This window comes from Callithrix jacchus, chromosome 2, assembly GCF_049354715.1.
Source record: "Callithrix jacchus isolate 240 chromosome 2, calJac240_pri, whole genome shotgun sequence".
In the NCBI taxonomy this organism is placed as follows: domain Eukaryota; kingdom Metazoa; phylum Chordata; class Mammalia; order Primates; family Cebidae; genus Callithrix; species Callithrix jacchus.
Window position 1 is genome coordinate 115,666,221 of NC_133503.1, and position 25,400 is coordinate 115,691,620.

Below are 25,400 nucleotides of genomic sequence, written 5' to 3' on the forward strand. Positions count from 1 at the left end.
TCTTTTGCCTCAGCCTCCCAAGTAGTTGGGATTACAGGTATGCACCACCACACCCAGCTAATTTTTGTATATTTAGTAGAGAAAATGTTTTACCATATTGGCCAGGCTGGTCTTGAACTCCTGACCTCATAATCCATCCACCTCGGCCTCAAAAAGTGCTGGAATTACAGGCATGAACCACCGTAATCACACTTTCAAAGATAGGTTAGTGAATTAGTTACAAATCTTTCACTGAACGTAAATTAAAAGAACAATGTCTCCAGTTACTCATGTAATCACAAGCAGAGGGTCTTGAACTATTAAGGTCTCTCAATCACTAAAAGTCCCCTAAGTGAAGAATTTGAAAATAATTAGAAATTTCTGTTTAATACTTTGCTATTAAAATTATGAAATTTTAATAACAGCACCTAAAGCCACTAAGTGATGTTTGGAAAGAGAAATGTAGCAAATTTATCCTAAAAGTCAAAACAAAGCAGAGAAAATTAGACGACTACCATGAGTGTTTGCCTGAATCTGTTTTTCCTGTGCTAATGAAATTTGCTGACATTTTTACCATCTTTAAACCAGGTTACCCTGTGACAAAGACCACACGTTTATAAAATATTGTACCATCACAAAATGTTTCCAGAGATCCTAACAAGCGGCCTCTGTCCCTCCCTGATGACAGTCTTGGACATCTTTGTGTCTGTCATAGACTCAAAAATCTGTCCTTGAACTTTAACGTAACTCTTGGATCTACTCTTGTTAGCTGACATTCTTCTCCTTCAAGCCACTGGGTATTTGCTGCCTCACATGTCATCATGCATATGACACCAAGCCTGAGAACTGTTGTGTTTGGAGACACCCTACTGTGGCAGTTAAGTTCAGGTTCCAGCAGCCGAGTTGTATGACTTTAGGGAATTTACTCACCTGTTGCACTTTGCAGTTTCTTCAGTGTGAACTCAAGATAACAACAGAACTCATCACATTGGGTTGTTAAGTGGTGTGTGACCACTGATATAATAAATGTTCAATAAATGTTAGCTATAGTGACCTAAGTTCCCTTTTATAATGAAAGTGATGCCATCAAGACCCAGCAGACCAGTCAGCAGGATTCTAGGAACCATCTATACCCAACCTGCAGGGGATTTTGACAGTTAATCTACACAGTGGTTAAAGAAAATGTTTCTGGGAGGGAACAAGAAGCAAAATGCTTCTCAAAAACATTGACATCTGAATGTATAGGCCTCTGGCTAAATCACTAAAAGTTGTATCAGTATTTTTACATAATAGCTAAACTAAATGAAGTTGAAATTGTATACTACCAATAACTGCAGAGAAACCCAATAAGGCTAGATTTTATGAGATTGCTTTTTTGTAAAAGGATTATTCCTGGTTTTGGGGGGAACAAAGAAATAGATCATGTAACAACACTCTGAAGTGGGAGAATGCTTTTTGTTGATGTGCAAGAAAAAGCACTAGCTGAGCAGGCCTCAGATTTGAGATTGAGTCTGGGCTCTGCCACATCCTTATTTTTTTTTTTTAAAGAAAGAAAAAGAGAAAGGGGGAGAGAGAACAGGAGTCTTGCTCCATTGCCCAGGCTGGAATGCAATCCAAAAATAGGTATTAAAAACCTCTTTTATGCTGATAATTGTGCTTAACAGCAGAGACAGGAAGGAATAAGGGAAGAAAATAACAAACAGCCAACCAATATTTTATTTAAGTGTGAAATGCTATGCAAATGCAGAAGAGTGATTTACTTCCAATTATGTGGTCACTTTCAAAATAGGTATAATGTGATACTGAGAAAAATGTATGTTCTGTGGACTTGGGGTGAAGAATTCTATAAATATTCACCGAGTTTACTTGTTCCAGGTCTGAGTTCAAATCATAGATGTCCCTGTGAATTTTCTATCTCGTTGATCCGTTGGATATTAACAATGTGGTGTCAAAGTCTCCCGCTATTATTGTGTGGGAGTCCAAGTCTCTTTATAAGTCATTAAGAACTTGTCTTATGTATCTGGGTGTTCCTATATTGGGTGCATATATATTTATAATCATTGACTCCTGTTGTTGCATTGATCCTTTTACCATTATGTAATGTCCTTCTTTGTTTCTTTTAGTCTTTGTTACGATTAAAGTCTATTTTGTCAGAAATAAAAGTTACAACTCCTGGGGTTTTTTTGTTTGTTTGTTTGTTTGTTTTGCTCTTTATTTGACTGGTGAATCTTCCACCAACCCTTTGTTTTGAGTCTTTGTGTGTCCTTGCTTATGAGATGGATCTGGATACAGTGTACCAATGGGTTTTGACTTTTTATTCAATTTGCCTGTCTGTGTCTTTGATTGGGGTATTTAATCCATTTAAATTTAGGATTAATATTGATATCTGTGAGTTTAATATTGTCATTTAATGCTAGCTGGCTATTTTGCCCATTTGTTGATATAGGTTCTTCATTATGGAGACACTCTACCTTTTGGTAAGTTTTTGGGATGACTGATACTGGTTGTTCCTTTCTGTGTATAGTGCTTCTTTCAGAAACTCTTGTAAAATAGGTCTGGTGGTGATGAAATCTCTGAGTGCTTGCTTGTTCGCAAAAAAATTTATTTTTCCTTCATTTATGAAGCTTAATTTGATTGGATATGAGATTCTGGGTTGAAAATTCTTTTCTTTGAGGATATTGAATATTGACCCCCACTCTCTTCTAGTTTGTAGGGTTTTAGCTGAGAGATCTGCTGTAAGTCTGATAGGCTTCCCTCTATGGGTAACCTGACCTTTCTCTCTAGCTGCCCTTAGAATTTTCTCCTTTATTTCAACCCTGGTGAATCTAACAATTATGTGTCTTGGGGTTGCTCTACTTGAGGAATATCTTTGTGGTGTTCCCTGCATTACCTGGAATTGAGTATTGTCCTGCCTTACTAGGTTAGGAAAGTTTTCCTGAATAATATGCTGAAGAATATTTTCCAGCTTGTATTCATTCTCTTCATGACATTCAGGTACACCTATCAAACGTAAATTAGGTCTTTTCACATAGTTCCATATTTCTTGGAGACTTTGCTCATTCCTTTTTACTCATTCTTCTTTAATCTTCTCTTCTCATTTCATTTCATTAAGTTGGTCTTCGACCTCTGATATCCTTTCTTCTGCTTGATCAATTCGACTGTTAAAACCTGTGCATACTTCGCAGAGTTCTCGTATTGTATTCTTCAGTTCCATTAATTCACTTATATTTCTCTCTAAATTGTCTATTCTCGTTAGCATTTCATCAAATCTTTTTTCAAGGTTCTTAGTTTCTTTACATTGGGCTAGAACATGTTCTTTTAACTCACAGAATTTTCTTATTATCTACCTTCTGAAGCCTAATTCTGTTATTGGAATGCACTTGTTCCATCAGGCCTTGTTCCCTTGTTGACGAGGAACTGTGATCCCCTGTAGAGGGAGAGGCATTCTGATTTTGGGTATTCTCAGCCTTTTTATGCTGGTTTCTTCCCATCATTGTAAATTTATCCACCTGTCATCTTTGTAATTACCAATTTTCAAATTAGGTCTCTGAGTGGACATCAAACTTGTTGATTCCCAGCGCCGGAATCTGAGCAACCTACTGTGCTGGCTAAAACAGTGGCATTAAGATTCTTGGTGCTTTTCTGCCCAGGAATCTCTAGTCTGGCTTCCCTCTTGAGTCCCTTTTTCAATCAGCTGAATGGGCAACTCTGCCTTCCCAGAGCTCCAAACGTCGACCAAAAGGGGACCCAGTCCCATTTACTCTGCACCAAGAACCTCTGCACCGGCCACAAGAGTCACGCTGGCGACCCATGGGGCTCCTCCGCTGGGAATCTTTTGGTCCGTGAACAACAAAAATTCGTCTGAAAGTGTGGCGTCCTCTTGTTCTCTGCACTTTCACTGGGAGCTACAATCCTGAGCTGCTAGTAATCAGCCATCTTGGATCTCTCTCCTGCCAAATCCTTATTAACTATATGATTTGAAGTTATGAACCTTTATTGTTTTTCTTATCTATAAAATGGACCAATAGTAGGCTCACTGAGATAGTGGTAACAGAAGTACGAGAGTTCTATAAACCAGAATAAATACTTATCAATGTTAATATTACATGTAGTATTGAAACAATTACTTAATACATTTACACAGTAGTTATATACCAGTGTTTTAGAGTTAAATAAAAAAAAATGAGTGTCTGAGTTTCCTAAATTGCTGAATGGAAGAAATATTGGACTTGAAGTCTGAAAGTCTAAATTTGTCCTCCATTCTTGTCACTTATTAGCTTAATTCTTACAATATTTTTTGTAAGTCACACAGAATCCCAGATCGTTCATCACCTGCAGTATAAAGTGATATTAATAATATATGCCTTTTTTAACTCAAAGTCAGGATTTTCTTAATCTGTTAGTGCTAATATGACAAAATACTTGAGACTTAGTAATCTAGAAATACACAGTTTCTCATAGTTCTGGAAGCTGGAAGTCTAAGATCAAAGCACCAGCAGGTTTGGTGTCCAGTGAGGGCCTTGTCTCTGCTTCACAAATATTGCCTTGTTGCTGGGTTCTCCAGAAAGGACAAACATTGTACCCATGTGTTCTCATTGTTCAACTCCCACTTATGAGTGAGAACAAGCAGTGTTTGGTTTCCTGTTCCTGCATTAGTTTGCTGAGAATGATGGTTTCCAGCTTCATCCATGTCCCTGCAAAGGACATGAACTCATTCTGTTTTATGACTGCATAGTATTTCATGGTGTATATGTGCCACATTTTCTTTATGCAGTCTGTCATTGATGGGCATGTGGGTTGGTTCCAGGTCTTTGCTATTATCAACAGTGCTGCAATGAGCATATGTGTGTGTGTATCTTTAGAGTAGAATGATTTATAATCCTTTGGATATATACCCAGTAATGCGATTGATAGGTCAAATGGTATTTCTGGTTCTAGATCCTTGAGGAATCACCACACTGTCTTCCACAATGGTTGAACTAATTTACACTCCCACCAACAGTGTAAAAGTGTTCCTATTTCTCCGCATCCTCTCCAGCATCTGTTGTTTCCTGACTTTAAGATTGCCATTCTAACTGATGTGAGATGTTATCTCAATGTGATTTTGATTTGCATTTCTCTAATGACCAGTGATGAGCTTTTTTTCATAGTTTGTTGGCCACATAAATGTCTTCTTTTCAAAAGTGTATGTTCATATTCTTCACCCACTTTTTGATGGGGTTGTTTGTTTCTTGTAAATTTGTTTAAGCTTTTTGTAGATTCTGGATATTATCCCTTTGTCAGATGGATAGATTGCAAAAATGTTCTCCCATTCTGTAGGTTGCCTGTTCACTCTGTTGATAGTTTCTTTTGCTGTGCAGAAGCTCTTTAATTAGATTGCATTTGTCTGTTTTGGCTTTTGTTTGCCATTGCTTTTGGTGTTTTAGTCATGAAGCCTTTGCCCATGCCTGTGACCTGAATGGTATTGCCTAGGTTTTCTTTTAGGGTTTTTGTGGTTTTGGGTCTTATATTTAAATCTTTAATCTATATTGAGTTAATTTTTGTATGAAGTGTAAGGAAGTGGTCCAGTTTCTATTTTCTGCATATAGCTAGCCAGTTTTCCCAACACTGCTTATTAAATAGGGAATCCTTTTCCCATTGCTTGTTTTTATCAGGTTTGTCAAGGATCAGATACTTGTAGGTGTGTAGTGTTATTTCTGAGGCCTCTGGTCTATTCCATCTGTCAATATATCTGTTTTGATACCAGTACCCTGTTGTTTTGGTTACTGTGGCCTTGTAGTATAGTTTGAAGTCAGGTAGCATGATGCCTCTAGCTTTGTTCTTTTGCTTAGGATTGTCTTGGCTATACTGTCTATGTACACTTTTGGTTTCATATTAAAGTAGTTTTTTCTAGTTCTGGGGAGAAAGTCAGTGGTAGCCTGGTGGGAATAGCACTGAATCTATAAATTACTTTGGACAATATGGCCATTTTACAATATTGCTTCTTCCTATTCATTAATATGGAATGTTTTTCCTTTTTTTTGTGATTTCTCTTATTTCCTTTAACAGTGGTATGTGATTCTCCTTGAAGAGGTCCTTGTCATCCCTTGTAAGTTGTATTCCTAGGTATTTTACTTTTTTTGTAGCTATTGTGAATGGGAGTTCACTCATGATTTGGCTCTCTGTTTTTTTATTATTGGTGTATAGGAATGATTGTGATTTTTGCACATCGATTTTGTATCCTGAGACTTTGCCATGCAGAAGGAGTTTGGGGGCTGAGACAATGGGGTTTTCTAAATATGCAATCATGTCATCTGCAAACAGAGATAATTTGACTTCTTCTCTTCCTATTTGAACACCCTTTACTTCCTTGTCTTGCCTGATTACCCTAGCCAGAACTTCCAATACTGTGTGGTGAAGAGGAGTGGTAAGAGAGGGCAACCTTGTCTTGTGCCAGTTTTCAAAGAGAATGCTTCCAGCTTTTGCTCTTTCAGTATGATATTGGCTGTGGGTTTGTCATAAATAGCTCTTATTATTTTGAGATATAATCCATTAATATCTTGTTTATTGAGTGTTTTTAGCATGAAGGGGTGTTGAATTTTATCAAAGGCCTTTTCTGCATCCATTGAAATAATGATGTGGTTTTTGTCATTGATTCTGTTTATGTGATGGATTACATTTATTGATTTGTGTATGTTGAACCAGCCTTGCATCCCAGGGATGAAGCCAACTTGACCGTGGTGGATAAGCTTTTTAATGTGCTGCTGGATTTGGTTTGCAAATATTTTATTGAGGATTTTTGCATCAATGTTCATCAGGGATATTGGCTGAAATTTTCTTTTTTTGTTGTGTCTCTGCCAGGTTTTGGTATCAGGATGATGCTGGCCTTATAAAATGAGTTAGGGAGGAGTCCCTCTTTTTCTATTGTATAGAATAGTTTTAGAAGGAGTGGTACCAGCTCCTTTCTGTACCTCTGGTAGAATTAAGTGGTGAATCCATCTGGTACTGGGCTTTATTTGGTTGGTAGGCTATTAATTACTGCCTCAATTTTAGAAGTTGTTATTGATCTATTCAGGGATTCAATTTCTCCCTGATTTAGTCTTGGGATAGTGTATGTGTTCAGGAATTTATCCATTTCTTCTAAATTTTTTAGTTTATTTGTGTAGAGTTGTTTATAGTATTCTCTGATGGTAGTTTGTATTTCTGTGAGATCAGTGCTAATATTGCCTTTATCATTTTTATTATATCTGTTTGATACTTCTCTGTTTTCTTTTTTATTAGTCTGGCTATGTATTTTGCTAATCTTTCCAAAAAACCAGTTCCTTTTTTTTTGAAGGGTTTTTCATATTTCTCTCTTCTTTGGTTCTGCTCTGATCTTAGTTATTTTTTGTCTTCTGCTAGCTTTTGAATTTTTTTGTTCTTCCTTCTCTAGTTCTTCTGATTGTGATGTTAGGGTATCGACTTTAGATCTTTCCTGCTTTCTCCTGTGGGCATTTAATGCTATAAATTTCCCTCTAAACACTGCTTTATCTATGTCCAAGAGATTCTGGTATGTTGTCTTTGTTCTCATTGGTTTCAAAGAACTTTTTGATTTCTGCCTTAATTTTGTTATTCAGTAGTCATTCAGGAGCAGATCGTTCAGTTTCCATGTAATTGTACGGTTTTGACTGAATTTCTTATCCTGAGTTCTAATTTGATTGCACTGTGGTCTGAGAGACTATTTTGTTAAATTGACTGGTGGGATGCTTCAGATTGTCTCCTTAATACCATGAAGCTAGTGATCTTTAAATTAGACATATTGTGATTAGTGGTACATGAGGCAAACCAAGCTTGTCCCTGCACCTGTGTCACAAATGTTGAGTCTTGTGGTGTAATGGAAATGTTAGTTCCCATTAGGAAAATATATGAATGGGTAGTGCAAATTAGGCACTGATCAGTGTAATTATGAATAAAGGTTATAATATAGTTGTGACTGGAATTATGATATGTCCCATACCAGGTGTAAAGGGAGGTGCTGAGATGTCCTACATGTCATAAGGTGCCTTGGGGTGGCATGGACTTTACTCAGCGTCTAGGATATCCTAGCCCTTCATCTGCCCAAATTATAGGAGAATGAGATGTAGCTATGAAACTGTGATTAATGCTATGATGGATGAAAATATTAGTAAGGCTGCTTTGCAATCTGCCATGGGGCCCCAGTCTAAGATTTTATAATTGCCTAACTCAAGGCTACAGGTGTGTTTACTGTGACAGACCTCCCAGTTAAAGTGAAATCCATTACTTTCCTGGGAATGTTTGGAAAAGTGGTACAGATTATATTGCCTGGTTTGAGGCTACCTGCCACTAAAAATATTAAGGTATCACCTTTGCCATGATGTAGCCATACTTGTTTTTGGGCCAGTCCACAGGAAAGTCTAGGACTTTTATAACTTACACACAGTGGGAGGATAGTGGAGTGATATGTAGTGTTATCTGGCACCTTAGTCCAATGTGTGCCATTATTGAGGGAACCTCACTGCAGGTAAACCTATCCCTTCTAGCCAAGCAGTCACGTTATTATAGTCTGGGAAGGGGGTGTCTGTATATTCTGGTGATCTGAGGTGGAAAGTTCTGTAGATGTCTATTAGGTCTGCTTGGTCCACAGCTGAGTTCAAGGCCTGAATATCCTTGTTAATTTTATCTCTTTGATCTGCTAATATTGACAGTGGGGTGTTAAAGTCTCCCACTATTATTGTATGGGAGTCTAAATCTCTTTGTAGGTCTCTAAGAACTTGATTTTGAATCTGGGTGCTCCTGTATTGGGTGCACATATATTTAGGATAGTCAGCTAGTATAAAATTTTAGCAGCATATATATACTTTTAAAACTAATTAAATCAGCAAGGATTATTAAGCATCTTTTTATGGTTGACCAGATGATATCAAGAGAAATCTCAGATTAATCTCTACAATTTATAACTAATTAAATTTACACATTCAACATGCAATAGAGTGGGGTTTTAAAAAATAGATTTAGGGAGACAAGTGCAGTTGTTACATGGATGTATTACATAGTGGTAAATTCTGGGCTTTTGGAATACCCATCACTCAAGTCATATACATTGTACCAAATAGGTGGTATTTCATCCTTCACCCCTCTCCCATCCTCCTACCTTTTGGAATCTCCAGTGTCTATTTTTTCATTCTGTACCTTCATGTACATCCATTGTTTAGCTCCCACTTATATGAGAGAATATGTGGCTTTTGACTTTCTGTCTCTGAGTTATTTCACATAGGATAATGGCCTATAGTTCCATCCATGTTGCTGCAAAAGACATTCTTTCTTTTTTGTGGCTGAGTAGTATTCCATGGCACATATATATATACATACACATATATCACATTTTAAACCAATAGTCTGTTGATTCCATGACTTTGCTATTGTGAAAAGTGCTGAGATAAACATGAGTGCAGGTGTCTTTTTGATAAAATAATTTATTTTCCTTTGGGTAGATGCCAACTAGTGGGCTTTCTGGAATAGACTGTTTTTAAATACCAGGACAAGGCTACAGGATTGAGATCAGAAGAAAAATAACAACAATAATAGTTATTATTATTTATTATTCTTCAATACATAATTAAAAATTCATTAAAAAACACTTAACTGTTATTTTTCCATGGATAATTTTCATTTAACTTTTCTTCCTTTAAATACTTTTTGATGTTTTGATGAGTGGTTCTCTTGCTTCCATACCAAGGCATAATTAACATAAATCAATCTGTATTCTATTTAATAGGGACAAGTGATCCATATGTGAAGTTCAAAATTGGAAGAAAGGAAGTTTTTAGAAGTAAGATAATACACAAGAACCTCAACCCTGTGTGGGAAGAAAAAGCCTGCATTCTGGTTGATCATCTTAGGGAGCCATTGTATATAAAGGTGAGCCATTCGTTTGTTTTTTTCCTGACAGAAACTGATATGGAAATCTCTGTCTATTGGATTTTATAATGTTTCTTTGTCTGATGAGAGTTTTCACCAGAGATGTATTCTGTCTGCTATTCACAACTAATCTATTGATAATATGATAGAAATGAGATAGAGGGAAGGAGGAGCTGGTGGGAGCATTTTTCTCCAGGACAGTTCCCTTGCCAGTCATTTAGAAGGACTATGAAGTATACCCCTCACGCTTGGTACTGCCAACTGATTTAGTGCACTTTGGGAGTATATGAAAACAAGTTTCCATATAAGCTAGCAGAAAGGAGAACTTATACAGAACCCAGTCTTTCTGGCCAACATAGTGAAACCCTGTCTCTACTAAAACGACAAACAAAAATCTAGGTGTGGTGGTGGGCATCTGTAATCCGAGCTATTTGGGAGGCTGAGGCAAGGAGAGTTGCTTGAACCTGGGAGATGGAGGTTGCAGTGAGCCAAGATTGTGCTACTGCACTCCAGCCTGGGTGACAGTGTGAGACTCCATCCCCACCCCCCCAAAAAAATTGTGTCATTTAAGATCTGTCATTTTTGGTTGCAAGCAAGATGTTTTACTTGGAAGATGAGAAGGGTGAAGGTGATGGGGAGAAAAATTTCTATCTCTGTTAGACTACCACAACTTGGGGGTGGGGGCAGAGAGTCTTTCCTCTCATTTTATGTAATTAAAAGAAAAAGAAGAACTTGAGTTACAACCTAATTCGTATTCTGAGCCCTATTCCCTGCTTTACTTTCATGCTAGGCTTTTTTAAAATTCATATCTCTAGATACTTATATTCTTTTTTGCTCCTGGATTCTGACTGTTCATTCAGTGACCAGACCTTTTTCTACTTTTACCACAACAGCACATATCCCACCCTTTTTTCTAAGTTGTCACTGCTGACACATGAGCCAGAAATCTCATCTTTCAGCAATCACTAGGCATGCTTCTTCTCCTCAAATCATCATTGTAGTACCTCTAGTTGTTTCTTCCCTCCACAGAAAGGAATAAGAAATAATTAAGACGTTACTGAAATTATAAGAGGATAGTTTATAAGAGGGTTGAAAAGAAAATCTCCTAAGTATACAGTTAATAATTTTGTATAAGTCATTTTGGGGAAAATATACACAAACTTGCATAAAAATTGTCTCTATTTGAAAATCAATTAAATAGCCTTTTTTTTTTCTGTTTGAGACTAAGTCTCACTCTGTTGCCCAAGCTGGAGTGCAGTGGCATAATCTTGGCCTCACTGCAAGCTCCAAGAGTTCAGGCCATTCCCTTGCCTCAGCTCCTCTGTAGCTGGGATTACAGGTGCCCACCACCATGCCTGGTTAATTTTTGTATTTTTAGTAGAAACAGTGTTTCACCATGTTGGTGCGGCTGGTCTTGAACTCCTGACTCAAGTGATCCACCCACCTCCGCCTCCCAAAGTGCTGGGATTACAGGTATGAGCCACTGCGCTGCCCTTAAAAAGCATTATTGAACTGTCTTTAACTATGTAATATGGGATGGCACAATAATTGTTAATTTAAGAATGTTCATAGCCAACCCTTCTCCCACATAAGGAAAGACCTTTATGATCAGAGATGTTTCTCCCCTGCTCCTTACTTCTAGAGAGAAAGAAATATCCACATGAGAAAAAAAGAATTATCTTTGTAATAAAGAGCTGAGATAGGCAATGAAAATGGGATAAAGAAAAGACAAGTGGGCTGTGAAGGAAGTATTATTTCTGGGGTGGGGAGCGGGGGAGCAGGAGACATGAGTTAGAGCAACTACAGCTACAAAGAAAATGGTCAGGAAAGAAACAGGTGTTAGTAAGGACAGCAACAGGCTGTTGAATTTCATTAATGCTGCTGAAGTGAAAAATCATGAGAGGAAAGAAGTTTATTTTTAATTGCTTCTGCTTTGGATCTATCTTTCATTAGTGGGATATACTCTGTGAATGAACCATGTGGCTGTCCAGTCTTTGAAAGTGTTACAAATGAACTTTTCTAAATTATATTAGGTATTGGTCGGGTGCTTTTGTTATTTTGTGCTCAAGAATAAGTGTTCATTTATGTAGAAATCCGAATGTCAAAATGCATTTTTCAAAAGGAATATTTTACTAGGCTCAAAAAGAAATAAACAAAAAGCGGAAGTACTTAGAAAACAACGGTGGTGTTCTCACTTTATAAGCAAGAACTACATAATGTGTACATATGGACGTAGAGAATGGAATGATAGACACCGGAGATTTCAAAGAATGAGGGGGTAGTGAGGGACTAGATGATGAAAAATTCCTTAATAGACACAATATATGTTATTCAGATGATGGATATTCTGAAAGCCCTGACTTGACCACTATGCACAGTCTATACATGTAACCCAATTGTACTAGCACTCCATAAATTTATACAAAAACTTTTGTGGCAAAAATTGTTTTCATTTGAGACCAAGAATATACATATATATATGTATGTGTATATATATATACAGTATATATGTAGCTATGTACATTGTGTGCATATACATATATATATTTACAGTCTATATAAGTACACATACTGTAAATGTACATATACTGTAAATGAAGACAGCAACACTGTATGCAGGTCAGAAGGCTTGGTTAATGACACACTATGATTAAAGAAGCTAAGAAAGCCCAAAGGTTGTTGGGTTTTTTTTCAAATCACTTTGAACTTTCATTGTATAAGATTATGTAGCCACCATTTAACTTCTACCATAGAGAAGAGGATACACAGTCACTTTTAAATATTTTTATAATTTTACTAACATTTTTACATGGTCACTTTTTACATTTCTATATGAGAAAGATAAGTTAAATAGAAATCATACAAATCTCTGAGATACTAGTACACATATAAAATGATGATACTTTATTACATGTGATACTTTATACTTTTCAAATGCTTTCCTATTTTTTTCAGTTGATTTTCATTTTCAGTAAAATGCCTAGGGCTTTTTTTGGAAGAAAATCTCTAACTTTTCACTTTATTTTTTCCATTTTTTATGTTTCATTTTTTGTCTAGTCTTGGGGGAAGAATCAAATAAAGTACATTGGTGGAAATAATATTTTAAGTGACTAGAGTTTCATAAAAATTGCATCATTTTTATTAGCTCTGTTCAGGCCTGTGTGTTTTATTCAATTCTGATATGATGCCCACATCCTCCACAACAGATGATTAATCTTGCCCAAAAGACTTCTTAGGGACTAACCAATTCTGTAGTGACTGAGAATATGAAAATGCATCTAGATAATTAGAAACATTAAGTATACAACCCTCCCATCTGCAGTTAGAGGAACAAGGAGTCCATCAGTACACCGTAATCTGATTTCTATTAATGTAAAAATTACCAAGGAACACAAAATTCCGTTCTAAGCCAAGGTTATAAAAGCACATTAAAGCTGAATGAAGTGCTTATACCATTTCTAGTAAAAACATTTTCTTTAAAAAAAATCTTGGAGTTGTCATTTTTTTTAACTGTACAAAATAAAAATATTCTTTGCAATTGGTGGGAATTTATGTAACTTTTAATTTTAATGAAAAGAGCATATTCTGTGCAGATGAGAACAAGGCTTGGGGAAATGAGCTATAAAATCTATATATAATAAGGTAAGAGTAGAAGCTGGAAGTTAAAATGCAGTGCTTTTAATTGACACAGGAGCCACTTTAGTCTGCCCTGTATTCACAGTGATGCTCCAACATACATCTTAGATAATAGGATAAATTTTGCACTCATTTCAGTTGATTTTGTAGTCTCCATTGTTATTTCACTGACACTATTATCCCAGGTTCAGAGTGAACACAAGAATTACAGTAGAAGAGATAGAAGTAACATAAATGGGAATGTATTTATGTAAATACAATTCTAATCATGATTTGGAGATCTGAGTATTAATTGGGAGCACTTTTCTAAAAAATAGAAACATTTTGATAAAGTAGAACACATGGCTATTTCTAAGATGGTCATTTTAACAAATTGCACAGTTCCTTAAATAAGTCACTTCTATCCAAGCTTAAGAGTTAAATTTGAAAGTGTTCCTTTAAGCTCTCTTTGAGTTAAGGACCACATTACTGTCATGTCTAAAATTATTTCTTGGTAGCTTATAAGGGACCTTGAAAAATGTCATATACCAATGATTCTCATCCCTGGTCGTACACCAGAGTTATTCATAAAGGTTTGGAGAATCTAGAGATCCAAGTTTCACTTGTGAAGACTCTGATTCAGGACCTCTGAAGTAGAGTCCAACCTTCAATATTTTAAAACACCTCAATAGGTTATTCTGAGGCACAGGTAGGACATTTAAATGGAAACAATTGAGTAGTTGGAATGGAAATATGTTTCCAGCCATAAACCTCAGAGCACCCGAACCAAAGTAATCCATAGTAAGATGTTTGTATTATCTCAGATGTTTTGTCTTACATGTTTCAAAAACACTTCCTAAATGCATGAATCAAGAATTTCCACTCTTTTGGACCAAAATATAATCAGCAATGAAACAAAACGAACAAAAAAGCATGACTATACTTGCTTTTGATTTGTAGGCAAAGACCATATGAAGTTATTTAGTCTTAGGAAAATGAAATCTACAATCACATCTTCATCTTAATAATAGTACCATGACTGAGAACTGTGCTAAATACTAGTCCAATATCATCTCATGTAACCCTCACCATAACCCTACAAATAACTGTTTTCATCTCTTTTGTATAGGTACATAAGACTTGGAGATTAAGGGTTAGCTTATGGCTACCTAGCAGTTAAGTAAGATAGCTTCTGATTTCCACTAAAGATGACTAATTGCAAAGGTCATAGTTAGGATTTCTTTTTGTTTATTTGTTTTACAATGTCACTTCTATGACTTTTCAGCTTTAATTATTATTTTATAGTGTTATGGTTAGTCTGAAACTGCCTTAGTATAAAATTAGTCTTGGACACTGTTGCTAAGTAAGAACTTAGATCTTAGATCATATTATATGACTTCATGAGATGGGTTAGGCCTTTAAAGAAGCTCTAATATGGTTTAAAATATTATTAGTGTCTCATGCCTATAATCGCAGCACTTTGGGAAGCTGAGGTAGGAGGATAGATTGAACCAGGAGGTTCAAGACCAGCTGGAGCAACGTAGGGAGACTCTGTCTCTACAAAAAATTTTTTTAAAAAGCCAGGCATGGTCGCATGCACCTGTGGTCCCAGCTCTTGGGAGGCTGAGGCTGGAGGATTTCTTGAGCCCAGTAGTTTAAGGTTGCAGTGACAGCCATGATCACGTCACTGTACTCTAGCCTGGGTGACAGAGTATGATGCTGTCTCAAAAAATATATATATTATTATATATTATATCTATATTATGATACCAATTATACATCATATTTGTATAATTAGTACACCAACACTAAAATATTTTTAGATTATTTTGAAATTGGATATAATCATACATTCCGTGGGAAATAGAAAAATGAGGTTACAAGTATATTATTGCTAATTCAGTCAGACATTACCATGCAGGGAATGCAATAGAAAAATCCTAAGGCATGATGTCATATAACTGAATGGGTGCCAATTTGATGCTCACTGTCATAATTCAGAACATAATTAGGCACAGACAGTGAACTGCAATAGGAAATGATAGATAGATAGATATGGAAAAGCCATATTATCCATACATCCATTGTCCATTTCCCCAGTACTGGGGCTGGAGAAAATCCTGTGGGATGTTAACAATATTGCTTTGTGTCAAGGTAGAGCCCAAGGACTGGGCAAGATCAGAGTACGATATCACAGGGAGGAGATAGGGCTATTTTCAGTTTGCAGACAGAGACCAGGAAAGCACAATTCCAAGGCAACAAAAGTAGATTCCAGAGATGCTGGAAATAGGGTCATAAATCAGAAATAAACTTCAAAACAAAGTAAAGGCAGAGGTTGAAGAAACAAACAGGGCTGTTCCCTCTAGCTTAGGTACAAGTTTCCTAGGACATGGACATATTACTCGGCTAGACATGAATGAAGAAGCACGCCACTCTGGACCTCCTGGCAGTCCATTAGGATCGTAGGGGGGCTATTGAGGCAGTAATGACAGGGAAGCACTGATGAGAACTGGAGAGGCAGAAATGGGATTAAGTTACATCATTTACCTTTGATACAGTTAACTCCTCCCTCCATTTTAACATACTTTCTTGAGTATGTTTTCAGGATACCACTCTCCCGGTTTAGGAAAACATAGGATACCACTCTCCTGCTCCCTTGGTAACTGGTCCTTCTCAGTCTTCTCTCTGGATCCTTCTTCCAGGTTTTAAAATATGATGGCAGGCACCATGGCCTAAGCCTGAACTAATACTCCAGCACTCTTCTCTTGCTTTCTACTTTCCAGCCACACTGGCCCCCGGCCAGTTTCCTCAGTGGCTTTCCACTTCATATACCCTCTGCGCAGAAGACACTTCCCCCATCATGGAATGCACTTTCCTATTCCCTCGTTATGAAACACACTTCTCCCATCGTGGGGAAATACCTCCCGCTCTCATTGTCCTTTCTGAACATCATATATACATAGTAGTTCCCATCACTCCAGTACTCTGAAATATTTTTCTCCTTAGCACTTATCACCAGTACTTAGCATATGTATTTCTTTATTGTCTTTCTCTCCCCACCCCATATGTAAGCTCCAAGAAATCAAAGACTGACTGTTTTGATCACTGCTATATTTCAAGTGCCTAGAACAGTACCTGGAACATTGTGGGTGCTCACCAAATCTTTTTCAAATAAATAAATTGATAAATGCATGAATCATTTGAACTGCCAAAGTAAAACTTCCTAGAAGACATAATTACCTATAGATATTTCTTCAGTCATTTAAGCTAGAAATTGAAGCCGGTTGAATTGTGTTTTCTATTAAAAACAAAACAAACGCATTTTAGCTGATACACTTCCCAATGGATTTTTAGTAAACAATAAGGTGAACTTGTTGTTTAAAATAAAATATTTACTGTTCTAAACTCACTTGAGAATGCAGAAGGTCCCAAGTCCCAGGCAACTTCTACCTGTTACCTAATGGTTCCAACTAATGGTGTGAAGGCTCCATGAAAGTAAGGATCTCATCTAAATAATTCATGTTTTAATTTTCAGTGCTTCTCTTACAGTGGGTGCCTAAGACATATTTGTGGGATTTAAACACACTCTGTTTATGGCACTCAATGCAACAAGATTTGAATCTTGTATCTTCCTAGACATAGGATTTGGGGTAAAGAATATGTATTTTTTTCACCTTTGGATTCATTATCTGAAAAATAGAAACAACAATACCTTGTTAACTGGGTTATTCCTGGTAAATATTGAAAAAAATTAATAAGCATTAAACTGTGCTTGTTGTTATTGCAGTGGGAGTAGCTTTTCCTATTTTATCTCTCTCATATGCTCTGCATTTCTGAAGCTTACCTGGAGCAATGCTCCCTCTGACAAATAAATAGTGTATAGAGCTTGGAACCAAGTAGCATAGCTAATAATTTCATTAATGCATAGATTCTAGTGTTTCCATTTCTTCACATGTTTATGCCTTTGCAGATTAATAGGAATTGAGAAATAAAGTAAACATCTAGCACTAGGATAATAGGAAAGACTCTCACTATGAGAGTGAAAAGATGTTGGATGTTGAATCACCCAGTTGGGCTATCTGCACTAATAGACTCACTGGATTCACAGCTCTCCACCTCATAGGTGTGGGTGAACCTCAGGTGATCTCATTGATTATATGCCACCTATTTTCTCCCCCAAGATTTTAAGCCTAAGGGTGATATGATTAGATGAGATTGCACGAGAGAAATTTCTCCATTGTTTTGGTGTAAATTTTATGTCGTAAAATACACTGCTGCAGCCACTTGCAAATACGGAGATGTCAGTTGCATAAGCTGTGCAATACACACATGTGCTATGCCACTGAGCAGATGACTAAAGCTCAGAAGTGTAATTGATCAAGCAGAATATTTATTGCAGTAGTGCTGAGCTTTCTACAATAAATGTACTCATGAAAGGTTGTATGTAAATCAAATGACTGCAAATTGAATAATTTAAAAGGCATTAGAGGAGCTTATTACTTAAATAAATCCCCATGTGACTCTTCAATCTAAGAATCCTTTTGTAATGCAAAGTATTTATCTTTTTATTTAAATATCAATTTTTTACATATTAAGTTTTCTTAAATTGAAGTACACCTGTACTACAGAAAAAAAAAAAAAAAACCTGATTCAGGGCTGCTGTGCCTATTGTATCCTCTGCTTTGAGCTTTGTAACTGTTGTGTCAAGAATTGAGTATAGGAGAGCTGGGCTATTTATTCAGCTTCATAGATGCTCACATCCTGGAGCATCCAAAGGCCTGGGTCTTCCATTCAAGAGCATATTTATCTGTGTATGTTCGATTACTCCAATGTTCAATACAAATATTTTCTATCTGAAAGGGTCAGCAAGTGACAGCCCTAAATTCCTTTGGTAGCATTTTTTTTTTTTTTATGTTAAAGGCTTTCACTGATCTTCCTCACTTGCTTCCTTACTGTCTTTTCATTCTCTCTGCTTTAAAACACACTTAATCAGGCCAAGCGCGGTGGCTCACACCTGTAATCCCAGCACTTTGGGAGACTGAGGCGGGCGGATCACGAGGTCAGGAGATTGAGACCATCCTGGTCAACATGGTGAAATCCCATCTTTACTAAAAATACAAAATTTAGCTGGGCATGGTGGCACGCACCTGTAGTCCCAGCTACTTTGGGAGGCTGAGGCAGGAGAATTGCTTGAACCCGGGAGGCAGAGGTTGCAGTGAGCCGAGGACATGGCAAGCCTAGGGAAGGGCCATTGCACTCCAGCCTGGGTAACAAGAGCAAAACTCCATCTAAAAAAAAAAAGCAATCAGTATTAGTAACTGCGTGTCACCTACACATCCTAGTTTAACATTTGTCTCGCTCACTAAACTGTAAGCATTGAAAATGGCAGTTTTGCTTACCACTGTTTACTCAGTGCCTACCATATTGCCTGGCATATAATAAGCACTTAGTCAATATTGGCTGAGGGATTGAATGAGTGAGAAAATTAATAGATGGATGGAAGTTAGCCAGTTCCCATTTACTTAGCATCCTTTGGCAATGGCCCTAACTGATCCAGCTCTGAAGGGATCCCTTCAGCCTCTTTCCATTCTGCATCTCTATCCATTTGTTTCAACTGCACTGGTTTCTTGCTGATTACAACTGATAGGTGAAGCACATCAGCCCTTCCCTAGGCTTGCCATGTCCTTCATCTGGAGTGCCCTCGCTCACACAAGCATAGTTTACTCCTTCCCATTATTTGGGTGTCTACACAAACGTGTTCTCAAGAGAGGACTTCCTGGACTCCCCATCTAAAATAGCATCTCTCCTCACACCTCTTAGACATTTATTTGTTTCATAGTACTTATAACTGAACTGTATATATCTATTTAGCTATTTATTGGCCGTCTCAGACCCTCCATGTAGAATCCAAGAGGTCAGAGACATTGTCTGTCATACTCACCATAGAATAAATAAGAACCACACAAGACACAGAGAAGATACTGGGTAGAGATTATTGACAAAAGGAAGAAATACATTATCTCTTCCTTTTCCTTTTTTATTTTTTGTTGTTGTTAGTTACATTAGTATTATCCCCCAGTAATTGTTATTTTAACTTAACCTTAATATAAGTTTATAAAATACTTCAATCATAGTATCTCTTTACTTATTTGTATGCTTAAAGTAGCACTGTCCTGTAATCACAGAATGTATCTTTAATGGGCTAAAAACTATGAAGATATTAGAATCAAATTCTCATCAACCATAGCCCCATATGAAAGACATACTTGTTGAATTTTATACTTTTCCCCACATTTTTGAAGATTTACTATATTTTATTTGATTTTGTTACATCTGCCTTAAAGTTCTGTTTGATATAATCAATCGGTAATATTAAGTAATAAATAAAATGTCATTTTCTTTGAGCATTTTGTGAGACTCTAATATTCCAAAGTACAAAACAATTATTTTAAAAAACAAATATTAGTGTGCTTTTGGTGACGTAGACAACCTACATTTTATGACCAAGACATTATCACTTAAAGCTTATCTTGGAAATAGTTTTAACAGTGCTTTTTCTCTTTGGCTTTCAGGTATTTGACTATGATTTTGGACTACAGGATGACTTTATGGGCTCAGCCTTTCTGGATCTGGCACAACTGGAGTTAAACAGGTTAGCTTTTGAACTACTGTAATATCACCACCCTTTGTTATGCGGTGGGCTTGTGTAACAGAAAATGTCAGCTGATCTGGGGCCTCGTTCTGTCATTTATTGCGGTGAGCCATCCAGCTAGTCAGCATTTCTCAAATCTATCTTCCTTACTTATCCAATGGAAATAATAGCATCTTCCCTGACTACCTTATTCAACAACTCTTCAACAGAAAAATTCTTGGATACTTGCTCTGTTCCACAGTACTGTGCTAAGCACCAGGAATCTAGAAATAAAAGACACATTCCTTCCTTTCACATTGCCCATATGGTTGTAGTGGGGTATAAAAAAAGATTATGCATGTTAGTCATAGTTATTAAGAATTAGACTACTATATATGAAATACAGTGTGTGCACTTTGCTTTAGAAATGGCAAGCCTCTTGTTACTTGAGCCACACAGTAGAATCTGGTTTTGCCATTGCCAGATTACCAAGGAATGCTCCTAAGGTAGAGGCAGGTTGGTTGTATTTGCTCAATTACATTATTATCATTGCTTCCCTAGTTGCAAAGTGATTATTGTTACCAATGTTAGTTAATATTGTTACTAATATTAATCATTTCTTATACCTAATAATGGGCTTAAATTTTTTAAAGTAAATTTCAATGTAGGAACTAAGAATTGATTTGTCCTATAGAAAATAAAAAACACCATTAGAAAAGATCATGCATGCTGAAATAGCTTGCAAAGAAAGCTGTGAAACTTTCTTTGATGGTTTTAAGAAGGAATTCCTGGCTGTTTTGGATGAGATTGTGTTACATCATGTGGCGGAGATGGTGGAAAACAGAAAAACAGAGTAATGAGCCAGATCACTACTTTCTATTTCTGTAAACGTAGATGACTAGAGAAATATAAAGTGTAGAACTCCCTTATGCATTACAATCAGTTTAGTTTGAGTACAATGGCTTATTGGTCTTCCGATAGTCATTGTTGCCTCAGACTGGACAAAAGAGCAGCCTTTTCCATACTTTTTCTATAAGTCCTCCATTCCAGCCTACAGCCTAGCACAGACTGTAAGACATCCCCTACAGTCGCTGCAGCTGTAGGACGTCCCCTGAATGGTGTTGCATGGAATCTATTATCATGAAAACTGAGCTCAGCCTAAAATAGACTGTGCTATTCTTCTCTAAAGGCCATAAGAACTTTCTCTGAGGCTTCTGTGTAAGGATATGCAAATGACTAGACTTAATCCCAAAGCATAAATTTATTATGCTATTATTATCCTATTAAAGATTGGTGAAAAATAATTTTAAATGGTGACAGTTTGGAATAATTTCAGAAATTAAGAGATTATACATGAGCAGTTGGAGTGTTTTGCCACATTACATATTTCATGTATTTCTCTGGCAGTTTTCTCTCCTCAAAACCACCTAAACATCTCATTACTACTTTTTAAAATAATGTATTTGTGTATGCTATTTTATTCTAAATATAAATCAATAGTCTCTAAGTATAGAAAACATGACAATAATTGTAGTCATATAAATATTTATGTTATACTATATAATACATTAAGGTATCTCTGAAAGAATAATACATAATAAAGCAGTTGTAAATATTCTTATATCTTTATCATGTAATCATTAAAAGATGTAATGAAGTTTTTTCTATTAATTTTTACTTGTAATCATTACATGAAAATGAACTAAATCAGACTGTAACCCCATATGTGTATTTAGTGTTTATGTGTGTGTATATATATATTCATGTGTGTATATGTATATATATGTATATGTGTATGTATGCACACACATACCTGTTTATATATGTATGGTGCCGCTCTCTGGGTTTAGAGAACATAGAAAGGGGGCTGGTAGGCTTCTCAACAGAGTTGTAGTTTCTTGGCCTTTCCAACCACTTTCTGGAAACTTCATGGGTTTAGAAAGCAGAAATTCAGAATTTAGAGATCTGAAATTCATTCAGATCTATTCATAATTTATTGGATAACTTAATGCACTGATATACACTGATAATATTTTAATAACAAAAGTTGTCCCAAGAAAGTAAGGGAAGACAGAATTGCTTTTTATTTTAAAATAATAAAGTATTAATAAAAATATATTTGGCATATTCTTTTAATGACTGTTTAAAATCTAAATATTTTCTATCACAGGCCCACCGATGTGACCCTCACTCTGAAAGATCCTCATTATCCTGACCATGATCTTGGAATCATTTTGCTCTCAGTCATCCTTACCCCTAAAGAAGGAGAGTCTAGGGATGTGGTAAGTTCCCCCACAGCCTAATAGGAGCCCTTTCTTGCTCTCTCTTGTTCGAATGTTGTGAGCCTTTCTTTGGACCCAGAGATAATAATAAAGAGAAGCTGCCTATGAAAATATGCCCTGTTCTTTGTTTCTGTGAGTATCCTAGGTATCACTCATACATGCTTATTGTATCTTTTCAACTCTAATTTCCTGTTGCGCCCTCGAGATCAGAACCTCTTGTTGTAAATAAGAAACAGATCTGAATTTTTATTTTAATTTTATTTCTCAACTTCAGACATGTTATATTATAGGCAAATATTAGTATTTATTTGGGGAATATATTTATTAGTAAATTGAATCCTTGGAATTCCATATTAAGGTATCCAGACCCTGCTATTTTGACAGTATTGTCAGGTGTACCATAACAGAGAAAACGAGGTGAAATTATAACAGAGTTTCTGCTTTCTGGTATTTGTTTAGTGAATGATAAGTGAGTACTTTTCATCTTCTTGATGGGCTTCCATATTGGTATTACCCATTTTTTAGCACTAGCTGTCTGTACATACTTGCACACCATGCTGCTATGAGAAAATGACAAGGGATACAGAGGAGCCAATTACTCCCCCACCGTTGAAGTGAAACTAAAAAATGTCAGTCTTGAGCCTCATCAGTATGCTTGCTACTGTACTTTCTGCCACAATTTGCCAGAGACTATTTATTAGACTCAGTGGGCTTTCATGTGCCTCAGAATGACTCTAACTAGCTCTGATTGTAACACATTTTAGTAGTAGGCATAATTTTTTTAGGCAAGTCCAAAAACTCTATTTCAGCATCTATATATTGCTGTCCTAAAATAATGCATGATTAAAGTTGGCTATAGATTGTCTGCTGGAAAGGTATTGTTGGCATTTCCCCCTAGACTCTAGGTAAAAATAGTGAATTACAACTTCAAATTTGGAAATACTTTAAACTCATTGAAAACTTCACCCTTTCAAGAAATATTTCTCTCCATCCTTTTTAGAAATTTAATGATGAACACATGCATTTATCTATAAGACTTGCTAAATTGGGTTAAGTATCTATACTTCATTCACTGAGGAAGAAATTTCTCTTTTTAAATAAGAATTACCAGATAATAATACCTAGTGTGAGAACTTGACTTGGTAAAATAATATATGTATGTGTGCACTTGCACCCTTGTGCAGAAGGGTGGGTGAGAAACAATTTTTATAAAAAGTATCTAGAAATGGAAGCCCATCATGTTAGAAGTCACTACTTCAGAAGACATTATTTTACCCAGCACAAGCCAAGAAGTATACCCTAGCTGGCTAATCCGTACATAGAGATCAATTGGAAATGTTCATTTTGTGTTTTATTCAAATGATTCTAGTATTCACCAAGGACCTACTATAAGCCAGTTCCTGTGCTAGACACTTAGGATGCAATAGAACTAGGAATCAATTAGTTGCTGATGGAAACAACTATTTTAAATGCTGTGAAAAAGAGGTACATATTGCTGAAAGAGCAAATATAAGAAATTTTTTTACTAGCCAGGGGTTAAGAATTCTCTAAGGAAGTCAAATAAGAGCTGACGTATGAAGTAAAAATAGGCCTTAATAAACAAAAACCAGGACGAGAGGAGGTATTTAAAGCAGAGGAGACAACATACACAAAGGCCATGCGATAAGAGGAACCACGTTGCATTCCAAGAATTGAAAACCTACTGGAGTTTAGAGAAGGTGGAAGCAAAGAGAGTGTGGGTGATCAGAGTGCAGGGTGGAAGAGCGATACCCAGACTGTAGAACTCATTGGCCATGTTAAGGTTTGGGTCTTTCCACAAAAAACTGTGGGGAGCCATTGAAAGGTCTATAAATCAAAAGCAGCAGAATCATATTTGCCTTTTGAAAATATCTTTGTGACTACATTGTAGAAAACAGACTGAAGGGGTAAGAATGGATACCTGGAGACCAGTTAGGAGGCCATGGCAAAAATCCAGGTGAAAGATGATGGAGATTTGGATTAGAACTGTCAGAAGTAGAGATGAAGGAAAATTGGCAGGTTTACCTATAGAAGGTAAAATCAACAAGACTTGGTGATAGAATATGCTTGTGCTGGGGTTCTTTGTTATTTTAATGAAGGACAGGACTTCATAAATCAAGATACCTAAGTGCCAGAGATCCTGTGTATTCCCAAACCATCTAAACTTGCAATATTCCTGGAGGTTGGAATGATATAGTAGCAATTGTGGTTATTTGGGTGATTTGATAATGTATAGTCAGCTAAATTTTTATCTTAAAGGGATGTTTATTAAATACTCTAGCATCAAACTGGGGGTTTGAAGAAGCAGGTTAATATCAATATCAGGAGACCTTATGATGAAGCTGCTGCGTTGTTCTAAATTACACAGAAATATATGTCAGCACAGGCAAAGTAGTTTCCAACATTACTTTTTCTTCAACAGCCCCTGTAAAAATCCTTTAATCTCTAGGATTGCTCAAAAAATAATTATTTTAAAGTATGAGAGTACCTGGGAGCTGATCATCAGTAACTCATCAAATACAAACAGGGAAGAAAATGGGTGGGTTACATGAAAGCAGTTATACATCAAAAATCTGGTTTTCTTCATCTTCTTTTCCTTCTTTTCCTTTCTCTTCATCATATCTTTTCAGCCACATTCACCCTTACCATAAGAAGTTCCTCCTGAAATCCTCATGCTGCTTTCTTGATTCACATCCCTTTGACTACCCCAGATTGTTTGGAAGAAATCCTTCCAAAGTTATTTTTCATCTCAAAACGTTTTTTTGTTTTTTTGTTTTTTTTTTTTGCATTCATTGCCTTACTTCATGCCCCCTTCTTTCAAAGTTCCAGAGAGCACTGCATTCATTCTTCTACATTAAGTGGGAAATGGTATCTTCTCTCCTCTTATCCTGTTATGGACTCTTTTATGGCTTCTTTCTTCATCAGAGAAGCAAGTGGCTCAGCTAGGGCTCAGAAAAGTCACAATGATTGAATCTGTT

At 36.4% G+C, this 25,400-nt stretch overlaps 1 protein-coding gene across 19 annotated transcripts in view; it reads left to right on the plus strand.

The window, feature by feature from the left end:
* MCTP1 (multiple C2 and transmembrane domain containing 1) overlaps positions 1-25,400 on the plus strand; it is a 595,528-nt gene that overhangs the window by 333,056 nt on the left and 237,072 nt on the right. For all 19 annotated transcript variants that reach the window (XR_008479839.2, XR_013532231.1, XR_013532232.1 and 16 more), the window contains exons 3-5: positions 9,734-9,876; positions 20,064-20,143; positions 22,293-22,404. Coding sequence is in view for 14 of the 19 variants with exons in the window: in XM_054252591.2 (XP_054108566.1) it covers positions 9,734-9,876; positions 20,064-20,143; positions 22,293-22,404 (335 nt within the window). In the remaining 5 variants the exon portion in view is untranslated. The remainder of the gene's footprint in view (positions 1-9,733; positions 9,877-20,063; positions 20,144-22,292; positions 22,405-25,400) is intronic.